At 52.9% G+C, this 21466-nt stretch overlaps 3 protein-coding genes across 4 annotated transcripts; 2 read left to right on the top strand and 1 right to left on the bottom strand.

Annotated features, from left to right (window-relative positions):
- Window positions 1–1964: 1964 nt before the first annotated feature.
- LOC134761157 (glutathione S-transferase theta-3-like) lies at window positions 1965–9865 on the top strand. The gene is given in 4 exon segments (XM_063722800.1): window positions 1965–2439; window positions 4579–4623; window positions 4625–4659; window positions 6329–9865. Coding segments are annotated over 4 exon segments (432 nt in total). The 5' UTR covers window positions 1965–2313; the 3' UTR covers window positions 6555–9865.
- Window positions 9866–13294, bottom strand: LOC134761159 (glutathione S-transferase theta-2-like). The gene is made up of 5 exons (XM_063722804.1): window positions 13183–13294; window positions 12455–12542; window positions 11003–11153; window positions 10737–10910; window positions 9866–10384 (listed from the first exon to the last, which is right to left on the bottom strand). Exons 1-5 carry the CDS (start codon window positions 13292–13294, stop codon window positions 10175–10177), a joined length of 735 nt encoding a protein of 244 aa, XP_063578874.1. The 3' UTR covers window positions 9866–10174.
- A 5687-nt stretch (window positions 13295–18981) lies between these two features.
- On the top strand, window positions 18982–21040 carry LOC134761203 (D-dopachrome decarboxylase-like). Of its 2 annotated transcripts, XM_063722982.1 has the most exons (3): window positions 18982–19164; window positions 19529–19704; window positions 20370–21040. In XM_063722982.1, the coding sequence occupies exons 1-3, from the start codon at window positions 19057–19059 to the stop codon at window positions 20410–20412; spliced, it is 327 nt and encodes a 108-aa protein (XP_063579052.1). In that variant the 5' UTR covers window positions 18982–19056; the 3' UTR covers window positions 20413–21040. The 2 variants fall into 2 exon arrangements, with proteins under 2 accessions (XP_063579052.1, XP_063579051.1); XM_063722981.1 differs by lacking the exon at window positions 20370–21040 and having other exon boundaries at window positions 19529–19909.
- The last annotated feature ends 426 nt before the right edge of the window (window positions 21041–21466 follow it).

Raw genomic sequence — 21466 nt, 5'->3', positions numbered from 1 at the left:
CGATCAGGCCTTTGGCAGTGGGAACTCCCCTGGGAAGATGTCATAGGGTCCTCAGGGTCAGACACAGAGAGAAGGAGACATTGGGACAGAGAAAAGAGGCAAGAAAAAAACATACCTTGCAGTCTGTGAGGAACAGAGTGGCCCCCAGGGGCCTCCAGCCCAGGTTCTGGATCAAAGCTCCTCAAAGTTTAAGGTGCATTTGGATCACCTGAGGATCTTATGAAAATACAGACTCTGATTCAGTAGGTCTGGGTTTGGGGGTGGGAGCCTGTTAGTATATTTCTAACAAGCTCCCAGACAAGGCTGCTGCTGCTGCTGATCTAATGACCACATTTTGAGGCTGGACGGGGTGGCTCACATCTGTAATCCCAACACTTTGGGAGGACAAGGCAGGAGGGCCTCTTGAGGCTAGAACTTTGAGACCAGCCTGGGCAACGCAGCAGGACCTCGTGTCTAAAAAACAAGAGAGAAGAAGAAGAAAAAGGAAACAAAAAGAAGACCTCGACTAGAGTAGGAAGCAGCCAGACCACATATCTCTTCAATGGAGAAAAGAGTTTTTTTCTTGAGTAAATTGGAGTGTACCTATGTTCCTTGTCAATGATGGTAACTTTAAATGTCAAGAATGTGAGAGGGGCCAGGGGTGGTGGATCACACCTATAATCCCAGCACTTTGGGAGGCTGAGGTGGGAGGATCACTTGAGCCCAGGAATTCGAGACCACCCTGGGAAACAAAGTGCGACCCCATCTCTACAAAGTCAAAAAATTAGCCCAGATTGGTGGCATTTACATGTGGTCTGAGCTACATGGGAGGGTGAGGCAGAAGGATTGTTTGAGCCCAGGTCGAGGCTGCAGTAAGCTAAGTTTGTACCACTGCCCTCACTCCAGCCTGGGCAACAGCAGGACCCTGTCTCGAAAAAAAAAAAAAAAAAAAAAAAACAAGAATAGTAGAGCCCAGGGGAAGGCGTGGCCTGGGGTAGGGGCTGGGAGACTGGAGAACAACTGTTAGTGGTCCCATCACTGCCCAGAGCAGACAGTGCCCTGTCCACCCTCATGAGATCTTTGAACTCCTTGGACAGGACTGGCTATACATGAAAATGTGGGGACCCTTATTTTTAAATTGTTAAGAATGTTAAGATGGCAACAGCAAAGCTTTAAACCAACTGCATGGCCCTTCTGCGTTGTAGGCCCACGAGGCCGACACTGCTATTCACATCCTTGTATGCCTCCCTCCCGTTGAGTGTGGCTGGGGCCTGTGCTCTACTGCTTGGAAGCAAGGCTTATCCCTAAGCCTTATTTTCGGGAAGGTGGATTTGAGAGCTACTATCCCACATCCTTGCTTGGTGCCCTGTGAGTAAATCTTTTCTCTTTTGCAAAACTCGTGTCATGGTGATTAATTTACTGTGCAATGCCAGGCACTGTTGGAAACCTCTGGATAGACCTCACAGGGCCTCAGCCATCTGGGGAGACGTCCGCTAGAATGTAACAAATATGACCCCAGCAACTGGGGAGGGACAGCTCATTCCTTTATGAGGTGTGGGGCTGGCAGATCCGCAGGCAGTCAGCCACCCTTCCTCTCTGGCCTCCATCCTGGGCACTGGGCCCAGGCACTGGGCAAGGAGGCTGCTGCACCGCCTTTCTCCTCTTCGTTTTTTTTTTTTTGAGATGGAGTATCACTCTGTCCCCCAGGCTGGAGTGCCATGGCGTGAGCTCGGCTCACTGCAAGCTCCGCCTCCCGGGTTCACGCCATTCTCCTGCCCCAGCCTCTCGAGTAGCTGGGACTACAGGCGACCGCCACCGCGCCGGCTAATTTTTTGTATTTTTAGTAGAGACGGGGTTTCACCGTGTTAGCCAAGATGGTCTCGGTCTCCTGACCTCGTGATCCGTCCCCCTCGGCCTCCCAAAGTGCTGGGATTACAGGCGTGAGCCACCGCGCCCAGCCTCTCCTCTTCCCTTTTAGTGGGAAATATACCTGCAGCCTAGATTCCCGGAAAGGGGTGGTGAGAGAGCAGACGCGCCACTGATTGACCCAAAGTTCTCGGAGCCAAGGGATGAGTGAAGAGGGCGTGGCCGGACTCGGGGCTCCTGGTGTGGTGCACCGCTGCAGGCTCCGTGACCCAGCAGTTCCTGCCCAAGCCTCACCTACCCCCAGCCATTCCTGTCCGCCGCCCCCAACCAGCCCTTCCTGACCGCCGTCCCCAACCAGCCATTCCTGACCGCAGTTCCTGTTCCCGGGCCTATCCCCCGGGCTTGTCCCCAGGACCCGTTCCCTAGGTTTAGGTCTGCCTTCCCACGCCCCACCCCGTCGCCCCCGCCATGGGTCTGGAGCTGTACCTGGACTTGCTGTCCCAGCCCTGCAGTGCAGTCTACATCTTCGCCAAGAACGGCAACCCCTTCGAGCTTCACACAGTGGAGCTGACCAAAGCTGGGCTGGGCAGGCAGGTCCAGGGGATATTGGCCGCGGATCCCTGCCTGTCCCCGCTGCTTTGCAGTCGGGCCGAGAATGCAGACTAACACGAAGAATCAGACTCTCCGGTGTGAAAACTATTACATAATTATCTATTTTATTATTTTTAGTTTTTGGAGACAGGATCTAACTCTGCCACTCAGGCTGGAGTGCAGTGGCACAATCATGGCTCACTGCAGCCTCGACCTTCCAGGCTCAAGCGATCCTCCCACCTCAGCCCCTCAAGTAGCTGGGACTACAGGTGCCCACCGATATGCCCGTCCAATTTATTATCATTATCATTATCATTATCATTATTATTATTATTATTGAGAGGAGGTCTTACTGTGTTTCCCAGGCTGGCCTAGAACTCCTCAGCTCAAGTGATCCTCTTGCCTTGGCCTCCCAAAGTGTTGGGATTACAGGCATGAGCCACCATGCCCCGCTGGTTGTCCATTTTAATAGAGGCTTGATCTTTGCTTGCGAATACAAAACATTCTTCAAAATGCAGGTTTAGAGAGGGCACGGCAGGCACAGGAGGGTAGGGAAATGGAATGGGGCCAGAATATCTTCACCCCAGGTGCTTGGAAAAAACAATGAAACTGCCTCTTTGTGTCCTAGGTAAAATAGTCCCTGTCTACCCCTGCCTATGTCTCTTCCACTTTTTTATTATTTATTTATTTATTTATTTATTTATTTTTTACAGTGCCTCACTCTGCAGCCCAGGCTACAGGGCAGTGGCATGATCTCAGCTCACTGCAGCCTTGACCTCTCAGGTTCAAGTGATCCTCCCAACTTACTCCTCCCAAGTAGAATAGTTGGGACTACAGGCATGTTCCCATGCCCAGCTACTTTTTTTTTTTTTTTTTTTGGTATGTGTAGACGTGCGATTTTGCCGTGTAGACCAGGCTGACCTTGAACTCCTGAGCTCAAGTGATCCTCCTGCCTCATGTTTCTAAAGTGTTGAGATTACAGACATGCACCACCGTGTCTGGCCCTGGGTCTCTTTCACTTTTATGTATTTCTTGGCATTCTTCTGCCTTTTCTTTCTTCTGCATCTGACTTGCTCTAACCCATGGGGCTTCTCACCCAGCTGAAGGGGCTGCTCCTAGAGGCTAGAGGCTGGAGGGCCCTGTGGCAGGGCAGTGGGGGAGGCCAGCACCCTCACCCTGAGCTCCAACGTTTGCTGGTCTGGCTGGCATACAGAGATGCAGCTGAAGCAGAATTCAGTGGAGGAGGCAGGGCTATAACTGAGCAGTAGGGCAGAGAGCAGAGCCAGAGCCAGAGCCAGAGCCCTCTGGGCAGACCAGAAGGAGGACCCTGCTCATCTGAGTTTTCCCAACTGCTGCCCTTGGTACAACCAGCTTGAGTCACCTGCTACAGAACAGGGGCTGGACACAGAAGCAGTTTGTGGAGGGAGAATGTGCAGGGATGTTCATGTCCGTTCTGTAGAAGGACAAAGAGGTCCACATGTAGGCCTATGATCATACTGGGGCCTGGCTTGACTGAGGCCCTCTGATCCAAACACATTAAGCAGGCACCTAATTCGGCCTCCAGCACTGGCCTAGAGTGCGAAAGTGAATCAGACCTGGGAACCCCCAGTGGGGAGAGAGCCTTGAGAGTTTGGCATAAGAAAGGAAGAAGAGCTGAGCCACTGGAGGCTGAGTGGCTGAATGGGGCAGGGATTCCCAGCAAGAATGAGGTTGGTCTGAGGGTTGGGAACATGTTTGGCTGGGACTCTGGGGTATTGACAGGTCACCCAGCCTGGTCAGAAGGGCCTAAGTCCCCAGCTGGGATAGGAAGCTGAATCAGAGGGGGCAAGCCTAGAGCCCAGGGAGGAGGCTGGAGGGGTCTGACCTACGGATGGAACGGGCTGGGGGTGGGGTGTGAATTACAGCTCCAGGGAATTGTTCTTGAGCCATGCTTCAAGGAGCTGGACACAGGAAAGGTGGCCTTCTGATGGGGTCAGGGTCTGTGACCCAGTGACTAGCAGAGAGGCCTCCTCTTCCCTGATGCCTCCCAGATAGGGGCCTCAGAAAGCTGGTGCTGGGATTTTGGGGTGGGGGTGGGCAGAGACCTCAGAGAACTCTGGGTTGTCCCCACTCACCTCTCTGATCTCGCCTGCAGGCCAACAGCACAGCGATGCCTTTGCCCAGGTGAACCCCCTGAGGAGAGTGCTGGGCCTTGAAGGATGGAGACTTCACCTTGACTGAGAGGTAACCAGTCCCTGGGCTGCTGCTGGGCCTTGGGGGCCAGTCGTCTGTCTGGTCACTGTTGATGGCTGGGATCATGGACTGTGGGCCCTGCACCAGCCCCAGTGTGAAGAATGGGCTGAGGCAGGCAGAGGTGCCCAGTGTTGAGAAGGGCTATAGAAGTCCCCTCCTGCATTGTACAAGTGAGGAAACTGAGGCTGGAGGAGGGGAGGGACTTGCACAAGGCCACAGGGCCCAGTCTGCTTCCGGGCCTCCTCACCACCAGCCTTGCTCTCCGAAAAAAGGAGAGTGCTCTAAGTTTTGAGGAGCGGCTGTACCAGGCATCTTAGTGCTATCATTTTGCCCACAAATCCTGTGGAGCAAGTGCTGTTTCCCTGGAGAGTCGAGGGACCATTCAGCGATCTTCAGTGGCTATTTGCTAAACATCCAACAGGGCCAGACCCCATTTAAGCCCTGGGGCTTGAGCAGCGAATGTGTCTATGCCCTTCCCCTCATGGAGCTCACATTCCATTAATAGAAGGGGGAGCTGACAGTAACCCATGTAAACATGTAACATGTCGAATGTTGATGGATACTATGGAAAAAATAAACAGGGTAAGAGTGGGGGTGTGTGTCATTATGAGTAGGACGTTGAGGGAAGACTCCCTGGAGGAGGTGGCATCTGAGCAGAGAGCTGTAGGAATGTGCAAGGCATGAGGGGAAGGGTGTTCTGGCTGGAGGGAAGAGTGAGGGCGAAGGCTCCAAGTGGGACAATGCATGGGGTTCAGACTGGAGAGCAATGGGCCAGGGAGGGTGCAGTGAGCAGGAAGAGCAAGAGGTCACGACAGAGGGGAGCATGGGACACTGGGAAGGCTTTGGCTCTTACCGCAGGTGGACTGAGTCGCTGGAGGGTTTTGAGCAGAGGAGAACTGTGATCTGACTTAGGTCGTAAAGGATCCCCCAGGCAGGGGGGAGAAAGCCACTGCAGTCATCTGGGATGCAGCGCTGGAGCCCCAGACCAAGGTGGTGGTGGTGCAGGGTTGCGGGGGATTGTGGTCAGTTCTGACTTTTCTTGAAACTCTGACTGCAGGGTTTGCTGAAGGGTTGGAGGTGGGTGGGAAAATGAAAGCCTAAACCAGCCTCCAGGTTGGTGGCTGCATGGTGGCGTCCTTTACTGAGGCCACATTGTGCCTCCGTGGTGGAGCCGCATTCACGTTCAGAGCCTGGGATCACTGGATGGTCTGACACCCATAGAGGCATGATGAGCTCTGGGGGTCAGACTGCACAACCCTTCACCATAGGTGAACGGGAGATGGGACAGGGTGGGAAGCAATGCTGCTATGTCACCTGGACGGCTCTCTCCCTGCTGGCCTTGCTCCTGGCCCTGTCCATGCTTTGGATATGTTGGGGAGATACCCAACTTGCTCTCGTTCTTCAGACTCACACTGGGTGCCCCTTCCTCCTGGAAGCCTTCCCTGAGCCCCTGCTGAAGTTCATAACATTTTGTTTCTTCCTTGCTGCCCTTAGTGGAGATGACAGTCTGGCCCTGTGTAGGGCTGTGTGACCCTGGGCACTTACCTAACCTCTCTGAGCCTCACATCCCTCCTCTGCATCATGGGGATAGTGAAAATGTCCCAGAAAATGGCTGAAGAGTGTTCAGGGCATGCTTTCTGCCCCTGTCATGTCCCCCTACTATGGCTATCTTGCTGTGTATGAGCTGCATGTACAAAGCACCTGACCACTGGTACCCCCAGGACCTGCAGGCCCGCGCCCGTGGGGATGAGTACCTGTCATGGCGGCACATGGCCCTGCAGAGTGGCTGCTGCTGGGCCATGTGGCAGAAGGTGAGCCATGGAGGGCAGGGACACCTCCCGGGATGCCCAAGGGATGCTGCTTTCACTTTACAAAATCCTGTTTAGACCTGAGACCAAATCCTGGAATGCCAGAAACTGCCTAATTCACCCAACTCGTTCCATAGAGGGAAACCAAGGACCAGAGCCAAGGAAGGATTCCCCTAATGTGCCTTAATTCCACAGCTGCCACCTGCACACTTACACTCACACACTGTTCGACACACAGCCACACACATTCACACACACATCCACCCAGGTCCACACACAGTCACACGATTTATCACATTCACACATATACACCCACATACACAATCATAACATTTACACACAGTCACACAATCACACAGTTAACTCATATACACACATATGCACCCACACAATCACACAATTCACTCATATTCAACAAAGTCACACAACTCACATTGACACACATATACACTAACCCCTCACACAATTCACATACATACACACACATACACCCACATACAAAACCACACCATTCACTGACATTAATACAAAGTCATCACACAGTTCACTCACACACACACACACACACACACACATACACCTCACACACACAGGCATACAAGTCACACCAACAAATTCACATAGTTCACCCATTCACACACATTCACCCACATACACAAATTCACACTGCTTTGTCACATTACACACCATTCAAATTCACACACGTATATACTTAACGTACACACAGTTCACTCACATCTCACACATATACACCCACATACACACAGTTCACTCACGTCACACACATATACACCCACACATAAACACAGTCACACAATTCACTCACGTTCACACCCAGTTCATTGACATTCGCACACATACACACGCACTACACACAGGCAATTCAGTCACATGGCCGAATGCCAGTCCTCACCTTGCTACACTTCCCTTCCCAGTGTCGCCTCTGCCTTTGGCCCTCAGCATCCCCTTCCCATGCCTGGACTGCTGGAGAGCCCTGAACACACGCCATCTTCATGCCTCCAGCACTAGCCCAAGCCCTTCCCTCTGCCAAGAGCACTAAGTGGAACTCAAGGTCACTTCTAGGGACCCTTCCCTGCCCCTCCTGCCAGGTGACCTGAGGATCCTGCTGGCCCCGCTTGACAATGATGCACACCATGGTTAGTTCAGCTGAGGTCGCTCTCCCAGACTTACTGCCACCTACACAGCACTGGGACTGACTGTTTAACTTTATTCTTTATTTCGTGTACTTTATTGGAGTGTCTGTTGAAAGCAAAACCATCCAATAAGGAACAACCCCAAGGCAGCCAGCATGGATCAAGAAGGCATAGGCTGTGGCCGCCATCCCCAGTGCCTGTTGGGGAGAGGGGGTGGTAATGAAAAAGGCCCAGGAAAGCAGGCCAGAGTGTCCCCCAAAGTATGAGAAATCACTGGAAGAGAGAGCCAGAATGGGACCTAAGACAGAAGCCACCACCAGGCACCCTTAAGGCAGGACAGTTGCAATGGTTACTTGGAATACTTCCGGCTAGGAGTGGTGTTGCCGGAAGTCGGGGACCCCAAACAGAGGGACCGGCTGAGGCCATGACAGAAGAATGTGGATTGTGAAGATTTTATGGACATTTATTAGTTCCCGAAATTAATGCTTTTATAATTTCTTATGCCTGTCTTTACTGCAATCTCTAAACATAAATTGTAAAGATTTCATGGACACTTATCACTTCCCCAATCAATACCCTTGTGATTTCCTATGCCTGTCTGTACTTTAATCTCTTAATCCTGTCAGCTGAGGAGGATGTATGTCACCTCAGGACCCTGTAATAATTGCATTAACTGCACAAATTGTACAGCGTGTGTGTTTGAGCAATATGAAATCTGAGCACCTTGAAAAAAGAACAGGATAACAGCAATTGTTCAGGGAATAAGAGAGATAACCTTAAACTCTGACCACCGGTGAGCCTGGCAGAACAGAGCCATATTTCTCTTCTTTCAAAAGCAAATGGGAGAAATATCGATGAATTCTTTTTCTCAGCATGGAACGTCCCTGAGAAAGAGAATACGCACCTGGAGGTATTGGCTTATAAACAGCCCCCCTGGGCGTGGCCTGTCTCTTATGGTCGAAACCGCAGAGGTGAAATATACTCCAGTCTCCCATAGTGCTCCCAGGCTTATTAGGAAGAGGAAATTCCCACCTAATAAATTTTGGTCAGACCGGTTGATCTCAAAACCCTGTCTCCTGATAAGATGTTATCAATGACAATGGTGCCCGAAACTTCATTAGCAATTTTAATTTTGCCTTGGTCCTGTGGTCCAGTGATCTCGCCCTGCCTCCACTTGCCTTGTGATATTCTATTACCCTGTTAAGTAGTTGATGTCTGTCACCCACACCTATTCGCACACTCCCTCCCCTTTTGAAAATCCCTAATAAAAACTTGCTGGTTTTTGTGGCTTGTGCGGCATCCCGGATCCTACCAACGTGTGATGTCTCCCCCAGATGCCCAGCTTTACAATTTCTCTCTTTTGTACTCTGTCCCTTTATTTCTCAAGCCGGCTGATGCTTAGGAAAAATAGGAAAGGCCCTACATGATTATCGGGGCAGGTCCCCCAATAGAGTGGCACATGGTGGGCACAGGTCAGGCATGGGAAATGGGGGGCCCCAAGGCCACAAGACACGTGGGCAGGTAGCCCAGAGTGTGTAGGGAACATCCTGTTTATTGGTCGGCAGTGACATCTACTGTCACATTTGAGAACTGCATCCACAGCCACATGGCTTCCTGTGAAGACCTCAGGGCAAACTGGGGAACCCTGCCCTTCTTGGAAGGTGATGCTAGGGGGGATGAATAACACCTTTCTTGGAGGTTTGAATTCCTCAGGGCCCCTCTGGCATATTGGTCTTCCTAATTCCTCCCTTGATCCCCCAGCTCTAGGGGTAGTAGCTTCTTGCAGTGTTTACCTCTGTGTTAATCTGGATTCTCTCTGTCTTTGGAGTTCTCTAATGCATGGTTACCAATTATTTATAACAAGTTCTCTCTGTTAAAATAATTGTGGTGGGGTCCATCCCTTGGATATACATGGAGGTCTGTGTGACAATGTATAATCTTACTATTTGCTGTTATTACAAAACTGTCCTAGAAGACATGAATGCTTGTTAAAAGAAATCTTTTATATTTCCTAGACTTCAAACACCATTGCTATGAACTGTGAAACATCGCCTATATCCTTTAATAGTTTGCAATTAGAGTTGGTTACTTACTTAATATTTTGTTGCCCTGGTGATACAATTATGTTGACTTGTTATTGTGAGGTTACTTTGGTTAACCATGATGAGGATTACTAGCACATACTTTTACTCCATATGTATAATACAACAATGTAGTAAAACCAATAACTCTTGGTTCTCTATTCAAAGTGTCTGGAATCTTTATTCTATTTAAAACACTGATGACGTTTGCCAATTTTTGAGTGTTCTTCATGTTATTGATTTGTAGGAGCTCTTTATATATTGCAGATTTAGTCTCTTACTGGTTATGCATGCTGCACCTGAGGAGTAGCAGCACTGCCAAGGACACTGAGTGTCTTGTCTGTGCAAAGCTTCACATGAAGCTGGAGACAAGGGACTGGGGCAAGAGGGAAAGATGAAAAGGGGCAAGTAAGTAACAGAATGAATCCTTGTTGCTAATCTCCTGGCCTCCATCCCGGACCCTTCAGGGGATCCTGGCAAATCGAAGCAGCATAGCCGGATAGGCCTCTGGTGAGGGTGTTGGGAGGGTTTTCTTGGCCGCCTGTTCCAGAATGCTAAAGATGATGCTGTGGGCCTCCTGGCATAGCTCAGCACCCAGGAAAGCCTCCACTCGTCCACGCCATGCTGCCAGTCGTGGCCGTCCCTCAAACAGTTCATAGCCGAGAGCCACCGGCTGTAGGGACAAGGATGAAAAAGTTGTGGGGATACAATTTTCCCAGTTGTCACTGCTGACCCGAATTCTGGAACCATGGGCAGAAGTATCAGAGACATGGTCCATTCTCCAGCCCCTAAGTGAATGGACCACAGGGGCCCAGGCAGTATGTTCAGCCTTAGAGCCCAAGAGCAGCCGGGGTGAGACCCCACACCCAGGCAGGAGGCAGAAATTCAAGGTTCTGGCCCCAGATCATCCAGAGACTTGCTCTGTGATTCCGGGCAAAGTTCTGGCTTTCTCCAGGCCTCAGTGTTTCTGTCTGCCTCATGGGTGTGACACGAAGAGGGACACTGCCCACAGGCTGAGCTCACACCTGCATCAGCTCCTCCAGCGCCATGAGATCAGCCAGCGTCACCTGCTGGCCAGCAAGGAAGGGCCTGTCCCCCAAGAACTTGTCCTCCAGCCATTGCAGGGCCTGGTCTATGGCAGTCCTGTTGCGTTCCACCTTCTCCGCGGGCACCTGGACCCCAATGAGTGGCCCCAACACCTGATGGGGGCAGAGAATGGGTCAGTCTATGGCCCCTGCCTACTGCCAACTACTCTCTGGTGGGCAACCACTCTCCAGATGGCTCTTCTCACCTGGACCCACAGGGGTACACCAAAGGTGCCACGGATGCAGTCGGCATGCCAGCCCAGGTACTCATGAACACGGGCACGAGCCTGCAGTTCAGATGGATACCAGTGGTCTGGCGTCTGGTACTTACAGCTCAGGTAAATCAGGATGGCCGAGCTGGGAATGAATGGGCAGTGGCTGTAAGGACACTGGCACCAGGCCTTTACCCCGAGCTTCTCCCATCCCCCACTGGGGCCCGGGGGCATCTCTGCATTTGAAGGACTGCCCTCCAGCCTCGCCCTCCATCTCCAGCTCCCCGACACCACCCCGTCCTCCTCCGAGTCTCCTCCTGTCTTTGTTGCCTTGGGCACCAACTCTTGGCTGGACCTTCTGCTTTGCACTTTGAGAACCTCATCTCTGTGATATGCCAGCAACCGCCCTATGAGGTAGAGACTCCTGTTAGCCCTTTAGCACAAGAGAAAACTCAAGGTCAGAATGGTCAAGTGACTTGTCCGAGGCGGTGTAGCTCAGAATAGGCTCCCTGGACCCCTGGAACCCTGCATGGGGCTGGCACACAGTGGATGCTCCGTGGAGTCCCTTGCATGTCCACGTGCTTGGGTCAGGGATCACGAGGGCAGGAATGTCTCTGGCCCTCATCTGACAGGCCCCCAGCCATCACTTCTGCAGCCACCTGGCCTCTTGTCCTTTTCCTGCCCAGCAGCTGGACCTCACCACGAGCTGTGCCCTTGGGCCATGGCATTGGCCTCTAGGCCCGGCCTGGGCAGACTGGGGTAGTCTGTGACAAGTCACTAGAGGCTCTTTTCAGCTGGCATTTGTTGAACCTACTCTGCGCAACAGTGGAAAAATGTTCCCTTGTCTTCTAATACCCTTCAGTCTGCGAGTGGAGAGGCCCTGGGGTTCAGAAAAGGCTGAAGATAAGAGGTGCGGGGACGTGCTCTGTCAGCCCCTGCTCATCCCGGTCACACTCCAAGCTGTACCTTCTCCCCAGATCTCTCTTCTTTCTTTTCTTTTTTTTTTTTTGAGACGAAGTCTCCCTCTGTCGCCCAGGCTGCAGTGCAGTGGCGCGATCTCAGCTCACTGCAAGATCCGCCTCCTGGGTTCACGCCATTCTCCTGCCCCAGCCTCCCGAGTAGCTGGGACTACAGGTGCCCGCCACCACGCTCGGCTTATTTTTTTATTTTTTATTTTTTATTTTTATTTTTTGCATTTTTAGTAGAGACGGTGTTTCACCGTGTTAGCCAGGATGGTTTGGGTCTCCTGACCTCGTGATCCGCCCACCTTGGCCTCCCGAAGTGCTGGGATTACAGGCCTGAGCCACCACGCCCGGCCAGATCCCTCGCCTTTCCCCTCCCTCGCTGCCCCATGGGGTATGGGAGGGCCAGTGGGGCCCGGGGCCAATGGGGAGAGTCAGGGTAACATGGGCTCCGGATGCGGGAGGGGAGAGGGAAGGAGGGCACCTTTCGGTCAAGATGAAATCACCATCCTTGAGCGTCGGCAGTTTCCCCAGGTTGTTGATCTGCAAGAACTCCTTGCTCTTGTGGTGCCCTGAAGAGGAAGAAGTCAGAAAAGGTCTTCAGAGTAAAAACGCTGCACCTCTACACCCTCCCTCCCCCTGCCCAAGCGGAGCCCCACAGCCCTGAGAAACAGCAAGGTCTGGGACCAGAGGGCTGGATCAGCCCCACTCCCTGGGTGGGCCTCGCTGTCCTGCCACATTCCGGGGCAGCTGGGGGTCTTTGGTGGGTGGGGCCAGGTGCAGCAGGTGGATGAAGAGAAGTTGTCTAGCCAGGACTCTGGTGGGCCAGGGGAGGGGAGGCAAACTGGAGTGGCTCATCTCTTCTCCTCTCTTAATCCTCACAACAGCGTGTCCTTCTCCTAAGGTCTTCTGGGCTTTGTGAATTTATATGCGTGCATTCCACGCAAGAACTCTGTAAACTCCATTCAGTATTTTCTTTCCACCCCTACAGAGCAGAAGGTAACATTATCCTCCTTTTCAGAAGGCAAGCTAAGGTTCAGAGAAGGCTGTGATCCCTCCAAGGCCACTCAGTCGACAGCATTCTCTGGTGGCAGACGCTGCAGGAGGAGGTGAGAGGGCTGTGCGGGCGGCGAGACGCTCAGGGCAGAGCAGGGCGAGGGGTCTGGGGGTGCACTGGGTTTGTGGACACGCGGGAAAACGGGCTGGGCCCACCTTTGATAAGATCCACGGTGCGCAGCTCTAAGGGGATGCCATTCTTCTTGGCGAAGATGTAGACGGCGCGGCTGGGCTGGGACAGCAGGTCCAGAAACAGCTCTAGGCCCATGGCGGGGGCGGCAAGGACAGCGGGGATGGCAGTGAAGGCGCTGAGGGTGGTGTGGGCAGCAGCTGTGGCAGGCTCCCGGAGCGCCGGGAAATAGGGGATCAGGCCCCACCCCCTGGGGACAGCACCCAATTGGAGCGCACCACCCCCGGACCCGCCTCGTCCCTTCGGTTCCTGTCCAGTCCTGGCCGGCCAAGACTCCAACACCAGGTCCGCGCGTCCCTACAGGGAGGGCGGTCGCTATGAACGCACAGCTGGGAGGGTGGAGTTGGAGCTGGGGGCCCTCGACTGGGAGGGAGGACGCGGATGCAGGGGGCCGACTGCAAGGGGTAGGGGAACCAGCTGGACAGGGAGAAGCAGGTCTGCTTTTCGGGATCCCGGTGCCAGGGACCCTGCCCGGTTCCAGGCGTCGCCCCGACCCAGAAACGACTGGGCCCCGCCGTCCTGGAAAGGCCCCAGAGCACCGACATCTGAGGGTTCGTTGAGAGCCCTGTTTCTCAGGGCTGCATGGCGGCAGAAGGGAGGGAGCGAATGGGATCCTCTAAAAGGGATCTTAGAGTTTCACCCAGCGGGCTGTGACACTTGCAGGTGTCCCAGACTGGTGGGAACATTGACTGGAAGGCTGGGGTTAAGGATGAACTTTCTACGGTCCACACTGTCCCCTGCAGAGCAACTGCTGCCAGACAGCGGGAGCTCCCCCTTCGTGCACAGGATGGGGGCATGGAGCCCGCAGCCGCAGGAGGCAGGAATGACTGTCAGGGAACCTCCTTTCTTCTCCCTGAATCCCAGCCCTGGCATCTCACCAGGGGGCACAGTGATGGTCCAGGGCTGGGCCTGGGACTCTAGCTGAATCTTTCAGAGTATCCCATCCCTCTGGCCAGTGGCCCAAGTGAGTGAACCAGAATGCTTCCTTGGCAGTTTTGAAACTGGAACTGGAGAGAGGAGCTCCCTATGGGGAGGTAAATGGGAGCTGGGGCCACCTGTAGTGACATTTCCTGAGTTCAAGGAGTAGACGAGTCTGAGACAGAAAAGCTGACTCAGAGAAAGGGAGTGATAGCAGGGCGTGGTGGTCCACACCTGCAATCCCAGCTACTCTCATGGAATCTGTTTTTCTGATGTCTGGGTATGAAAGGACTTTCTAAGCCTCAGAACAGTGGGAGAACTCAACAAAGAAAAAACCAATACATATACAAGGATATTTTCTGGAAGAAAAAATGGATTAAACTTAAGCAAAAAACTGGGAAGGATCTTGGTAAAAGATATGTCAGAAGGAAGTAATGTTCTTTAAGATGTTCTTAGAAACCCATCGGACAGGTGGGGTGTGGTGGTTCACGCCTGTAATCCCTGGATTTGGGAGGTAGAGGTGGGCGGATCAGTTGAGGTCAGGAGTTTGAGACCAGCCTGGGCAACACGGTGAAACCCCGTCTCTACTAAAAATACAAAAATTAGCGGGGTGCGGTGGCACACTCGGGAGGCTGAGACAGGAGAATCACTTGAACCTTGGAGGCAGAGGTTGCAGTGAGCTGAGATCATACCACTGCACTCCAGCCAGGCCACTGAGCGAGACTGTCTCAAAACAAACAAATGAACAAACAAAAAGAAGAGAAACTCATCCGACGAAGACACAGGAAAAAAATGAGCAAAGGAAATCAGTAGAGGTTTCACTGAAGGAGAAAGAGAAATGGTGAATACATGGATGAAAACATGTTTACCTTCAGTAATAATCAAGTAAGCACACACCAACACAACATGCACATACTGTTTTTATTTATCAAAGGTGCACATGGTTTTGAAATGAGTACTTCTAGTTAATATGTACAGAGCAATTACCCAGTGCCCAGCACGGGGGTGGCACCCTGTGTGTAAGAGAGCATGAAACAGGTAGACACGCGCCCTTCTGAAAGTAAGGGACCGCCTCTCTGGAGGATCCATTGGGCAATAAGGAGGTTTCCACACCTTAACTGTGTCTGCCTTGACCTCTGGGGCCTGGGAGCAGAGCCCCCTCCAGCTGGTGGGGAAGGAAGCAAGGTGTGTTTGAGGACAGAATGGAGAGAAGTTGAGTAGAGCAAGTGTAGACTCTTCCTCTCCAAAGTGTGGTCAATGGACTGGGAGTATCAGCATCACCAGGGAGTTTGTTGGAAATGCAGAAGCTCAGGCCCCACTGTGACCTTACTGATTGGGAGCATAAACTGTAACCAGATTCCAGGGAGGATTCATACACACATTCCCATTTGATCAGTGGGGGGTAGTAGGAGGTGAGGTGAAAAGTGGGGAGGGGATGGCTACTGCACTGGAGAAGGCTGGCTTTGTGTTGAGGCCTTTCTCATGAGGGCAGTGGGGAGCCATGGAAGGCTTTATTCAAGGGAGGGTATGGGCACATTGAGATTGCAGAAGGATCCCACTGGTTGCCTCGTGTGAGGACCCAGGGAGAAGGGTGGGGCTGTCCCTGTTTGAGTAGGAGATGAGGGCTACTGGTGGCTATGAGTGGAAAGAAGTGAGCAGAGGTGAGCAGAAATCCCAAGGGCTGGTGATGATAGGATGATGGTGGGAACCAGGATGGGCTTTGGGCAGACCCTGACCCCTCTCTCTGCCTGTCGGCCCACCAGATAATAATCCCTGTGTTCCTGGGCGAGTCAGTGCCACCCGAGATGTTGGCGGCCACTTTGGCTGAGCTGGACGGATGCCTGCAGCTGCTCGAGGACAAGTTCCTGTGGGCCAGACCTCCCTTACTGGGTCCTGTATCTCTGTGGCTGGCTTGGTGGCAATCACGGAGCTGATGCATGAGAGTGCCATGGGGTGGGGTGGCCCGCTGGGCAGTGGTGTATCCGGGAAGGGAGCTGACATCCCAGCTCATGTTGTCTTTTCTAGCTGTGGGTCCCTGTGTGAGTCACTTCTCCTTCTGAGCCTCAGTGTCCTCATCTATAAAATGGGGCTTTACAAACCCCTCACCACAGCTATATTAAGAGGCTTCCAAGTGTCCCCAGGGAGGGGGACATACTAGCCCATCACACACGGTGGAGGAGGGAAAATCCAATCAGAGAACCCCTAAAGCAGGTCATGCTGCCTTACACTTGGCTATGCCCAGCCCCTCCGCTGACTCTGTCTTCCCCTAGCCCATCAGTGCTGGCTGCTGAGTCTTTGAAAGCAGACCCACAATGGCAGCATGGTGCCGAACACGTGGAGGCTGCAGTGGGGGAGGACCTCTTCCAGGAGGCCCTGGCAGCTGTCCTGAAGGCCAAGGACCTGCCTCCAGTAGAACCTGCTGTTAAAGAGAATCTGAAGACCTTAATGCAGCTTTTCTTGCTGTGAGTGCGTGTCCCAGACTTGCTGAGCCCCTGAGGGGGTGCTGTGTTGGTAGAATAAAGACATGGAACTGTCTGTCTCCTTGGTTGTAAAGAAGACATATCTGCAAAGGCTCTGGTCCACAGTTCCTCCAGATATCATGCCTGCATTCCTTTTGTCGCCTACCCCATTCTGTTCTAGCTTCCATGTGACCTCTGAAAACAGCTTTGGCAAACACTTACTTGACCCTGTCCTTCTGTGTGGAACTTTCTATGGTTCCTCACTGCCCAGAAGCTAAAGTACAAGTCATTGAACTTTGCATTCAAGGCCTTGCTCCCACTCCTCCAGGTGGCCTCTTCTGCCTGCACACTCTTATACCCCTCTCTGGGCTCCCACCTTGGCCTCTTGGCCTCTGCTCATGCTGTTCCCTCCTCATCTTTTTCACCTGGTGCCCTTCCTGGTCTTTTGGCATTTGGCACCCTGTCTCTTCTCCAGGGAGACTTCCCTGACCTCCCCAGCCCCAGTCCAGGTCAGGTGACCTCTCTGGGCTCCTCAGCCCCAGTGTTTCCATGCGGGGGATACCCCCAGACTGAGCATGTATCATAGATGAAGGGTGACCTGGTGGAAAGATGTCTGAATCAGGATCCGCCTTGGTCTCCTTGGTCTCTCTCCTCACTGTGGGGCGATGTTGTGTTCCACAAGTGGGGTGCAGGGCTGGTTCATGAACCTCCTTGCGGGAAGGGAAGTCCCTCTCCCATGCCTCCTCATAACCTTGACCGCAGTCTTCTCTACACCCCACTCCCTCACCACTGGCTTGTCCATGCCCCACACCTGGTCCCAGACTTGCCACCTGTCCCTGCCCTCTCCCCTTAGGACTGTCATATTTACCTATCGTGTGTCTCAGATCTACTGATATCTGAGTCATCTAATAAACAGACTGCTAATAGGACAAGATCATGACAGACAGAGACTCTGTCGGCTTTTCAGTGGAGGCTCCTTTAAGTATGCACACTTATAGAGAATTTTATACATGTAGTTGAAATTGTACATATAAACTTACAAATTTTTCTTTCTTTTTTGCGAGGGAGGGGGGAGCCTGGGTCTCACTCTGTCATCTAGGGTGGAGTGCAGTGGCACAGTCATAGCTCACTGCAGCCTAGATCTCCTGCGCTCAAGCAATCCTCCTGCCTCAGCCGCCCAGCTAGCTAGGACTACAGGCACACACCACAGCAGCTAGATTTTTTTTTTTTTTTTTTGTAGAAAAGAAGAGAATCTTGCTATGTTGCCTAGCCTGATCTTGAACTCCTGGGCTCAAGCAATCCTCCCTTCTCAGCCTCCCAAATTGCTGAGATTACAGGTGTGAGCCACATTGCTTGACCACAACTTCAATCATATTTGAAATGTACAATTCAAGTGATTTTGCCACACTGACCACAGACTCATGTTTAAGCCATGCCAACAGAGTTCCATGTTTCTTGGAGTTTTTTTGAGATGGAGTCTTGCTCTGTCGCCCAGGCTGGAGTGCAATGGCGTGATCTCGGTTCACTGCAACCTCCGCCTCCCCGGTTCAAGCGATTCACCTGCCTCAGCCCCCTGAGCAGCTGGGATTACAACGCTCGCCACCATACCCGGCTAATTTTTGTATCTTTAGTAGAGACGGGGTTTCGCCATGTTGGCCAGGCTGGTCTCGAACTCCTGACCTCAGGTGATCCGCCCGCCTGGACCTCGCAAGGTGCTGGGATTACAGGCGTGAGCTACCATGCCCGGCCTTTCCATGTTTTAAATAACATATTTTGCCACCCCCTGGTGGACAGTGCCTCACCACCGGCACAAGAGGCTACACAGGGAGATGTCAATGGGGACCAGGCAGGGACAGGTATTGTCGTGAGCCCAAGGGTCCTGCCTAGCCCTACCAGCGCCCCCACGAGTAACCACATCTCCTGACTGCCCAAGCGCAGATTTCCGTACTGAACATGAAATTGCCTGACTTCGAAATGATGGCAAATCATTCAAAAAAATTTTAAGCTCCCGTTGTATTGGTTATTAGGGTCGAGCCTGGGGAAGACCCCTATAGGTGTGTGTGTGTCCTTGTGTGTTGGGGGTGTTCAGACCTCTAATAGGGCTAGGAACCAGGCGACCACAGCGCGGAAAGCTTGAGAGAGAAATCCACCTGGCGCCAGGCAGGAGGGTCGGGGAAGATACGTTGTGGAGTGGGGGGGGCATTACCGGGTTAAAGACCTGTAGTGGGTGGGGCTACATGTAGGGCGGAGACGATGGGACTTCCGGAAATCAGAGCCGGCACACGTGACTTTTGTTTGCAGAAGCGGGATATACGCTAGGCAGCCAATCGGGGAGCGCCGAGTCTCTGTCCAGCCAATGAGAAGCCAGGTTGCTGTGGCTTCTCGCCCCTCCTCCCTGGTCCGCGAGCCTTGGGTACCCCCAGCATTTTTTCCGCCAGAGCTGTTTCCGTTCCTCTGCCCGCCATGCCCTTCCTAGAGCTGGACACGAATTTGCCCGCCAACCGAGTGCCCGCGGGGCTGGAGAAACGACTCTGCGCCGCCGCTGCCTCCATCCTGGGCAAACCTGCGGACGTGAGCGTGGGCCGGGCAGCACGGGGCGAGGGGAGGTTGGTGGGCCAGGGGTCCGGCCCTGTCCCTGCTCCGCCTCCCCGACAGTGACCCCGAATCTTTTCCCCAGGGACCACTCCCCACTCCTTTCCTCACGCCAAGCTCTGACTTTCCGTGCTTCACGATCCCGCGGCTCCCCCTCCGCACGTCTTTCCCTTGTCGCCCTCCCCAGTCATGACCCGGACGTGACCTTCAGGGACCGCGGCCTGTACCGGGATCCCTGTCCCCGCGAACACTGCGTGTTTCGGCTTTCGCGCGCTCGGGTCGGGACCCCAGAGGTAGCCCGGCCGTCTCCAGCTTCGGGCAAAACTTTTCATGTCCCCTTCAGCGCGTGAACGTGACGGTACGGCCGGGCCTGGCCATGGCGCTGAGCGGGTCCACTGAGCCCTGCGCGCAGCTGTCCGTCTCCTCCATTGGCGTAGTGGGCACCGCCGAGGACAACCGCAGCCACAGCGCCCGCTTGTTTGAGTTTCTCACCAAGGAGCTAGCCCTGGGCCAGGACCGGTGCGTAGGGGCAGTAGGGGATCCATGTGGGACTGCCGCAGACTGGAGCCAGTGATCCTGTCTCAGGGGGAAAAACCCATTTCTTGCCCTGCCCAGTAAGGACACATCAGGGTCTGGAGCTCTGGGGCCCCCTGACCCCTTAGGTTCCTGCTGTTAGGACCATCTTCAAAGTGGGAACAGGATTGAATGAATTTCTCGCTCTGCTCCTCAGTGTGTAAGTCTGTGAACCAGGGAGGCTCTCTTTTAACACCCCCGGGGCAGTGCAAGGGTCATGTGGGATTGTCTGTGTGCTGTACCTGCCTTGGCACCTCACAGGGTAGGTACACGTGGCTGAAGTGTGATTTTCTGGCCTGGCGCGGTGACTCACGCCTGTAATCCCAGCACTTTGGGAGGCCGAGGCGGGTGGATCACAAGGTCAGGAGTTCAAGACCAGCCTGGCCAAGATGGTGAAACCCCATCTCTACTAAAAATAAAAATTAGCCGGGCGTGGTGGTAGGCGCCTGTAGTCCCAGCTACTCGGGAGGCTAAGGCAGGAGAATTCCTTGAACCTGGGAGGTGGAGGTTGCAGTGAGCCGATATCGTGCCACCGCACTCTAGCCTGGGCGACAGAGCGAGACTCCATCTCAAAATAAATAAATAAATAAAAATGAACTGTGATTTTCTAGCACTTTTCCAGGCTGGTCAGAAGGAATTCTGGGTATGTTCTGAAGTTATGTATTTTGGACCTATGGCCCAGCGACGTTCCAGGTGAGGTTCACGGGAGACTCACAGAGTAGTGAAAGAGCATTGGCCTGGATGTCTAGACATCTGCTTTCTGGGTCCTGCATAGCTGGGGGACCCCAGACAAACTTGGAAATGAACCATCTCCAGTTGGCAACCTCCTCTTTTGTGAAAACAGGGGAAAAGACCTCCCTCCCCCACAAGAAGCCTCTACAACCCAAACCTGGCGTTCTGTGACCGAGTTAAAGTTTCCTCTTGGGTAAAAGATATTCTTGAGCCTCATCCATGCCTAGGAGGAAGTAAGGGCATGAGAAGCTTGAAAGGACACTGTCCAGGCACTGTGGCTCATGCCTGTAATCCCAGCACTTTGGGAGACCGAGGCGGGAGGTTCATTTGACCCAGGAGTTGCAGACCTGTCTGGGTAACATAGTGAGATGCCATCCCCTAAAACAGTTTTAAAAATTAGCCAGACATGGTGCTGTGCACCTGTACTCTCACTTAGCTGGCAGGCTGAAGTGGGAGGATGGTGTCAGCCCAGGAGGCTGAGGCTGCAGTGAGCTATGATTGCGCCTGTCAGTGAGACCTTGGCTCAGAATAAAAGACCTTCCGAAATGGAGCCTTTGTTAGTCCATGAAGGCCGATGAGGAATGGCTGATCCTGCTGGGTCCTCCCTCAAGCTACAGAGGAATAATACAGTCAGCCCCCTGTATCACTGGGTTCCACATCTGTTGATTCAAACAGCCATGGATTGAAATATTAGAGGAAAAAAATTGATAATTGCATCTGTACTGAAAATACATATAGACTTTATTCCTTGTCATTATTCCCTAAACAATACAACTATTTACATAATACATACATTATATTAGGTATTATAAGTAACCCAGAGATTATTTAAAGTATATGAGACGATGTGTGTAGGTCATATGCAAATATTACACCATTTTATGTAAGGGACTTGAGCAAATGTAGATTCTGGTTTCCAGTGGGGATCCTAGAACAAATCTCCCAAGGATACTCAGAGAATACTGTTACTCTAACA

Source organism: Pongo abelii, chromosome 23 (assembly GCF_028885655.2).
Source record: "Pongo abelii isolate AG06213 chromosome 23, NHGRI_mPonAbe1-v2.0_pri, whole genome shotgun sequence".
In the NCBI taxonomy this organism is placed as follows: Eukaryota; Metazoa; Chordata; class Mammalia; order Primates; family Hominidae; genus Pongo; species Pongo abelii.
This window is presented reverse-complemented; position numbering and strand designations above follow the sequence as displayed.

Bases quoted from the DNA above. Each gene is read 5' to 3' on its own strand.
- LOC134761159 (XM_063722804.1), bottom strand. From the start codon at position 13,294: ATGGGCCTAGAGCTGTTTCTGGACCTGCTGTCCCAGCCCAGCCGCGCC. The intron at 10,911-11,002 runs GTGAGAAGAGCC...TGCCCCCATCAG, and splicing joins GTGTACCCCTGTGGGTCCAG to GTGTTGGGGCCACTCATTGG. The intron at 10,385-10,736 runs GTGTGAGCTCAG...TTGTCCCTACAG, and splicing joins CGCTGGAGGAGCTGATGCAG to CCGGTGGCTCTCGGCTATGA.
- LOC134761203 (XM_063722981.1), top strand. From the start codon at position 19,057: ATGCCCTTCCTAGAGCTGGACACGAATTTGCCCGCCAACCGAGTGCCC. The intron at 19,165-19,528 runs GTGAGCGTGGGC...TGTCCCCTTCAG, and splicing joins TCCTGGGCAAACCTGCGGAC to CGCGTGAACGTGACGGTACG.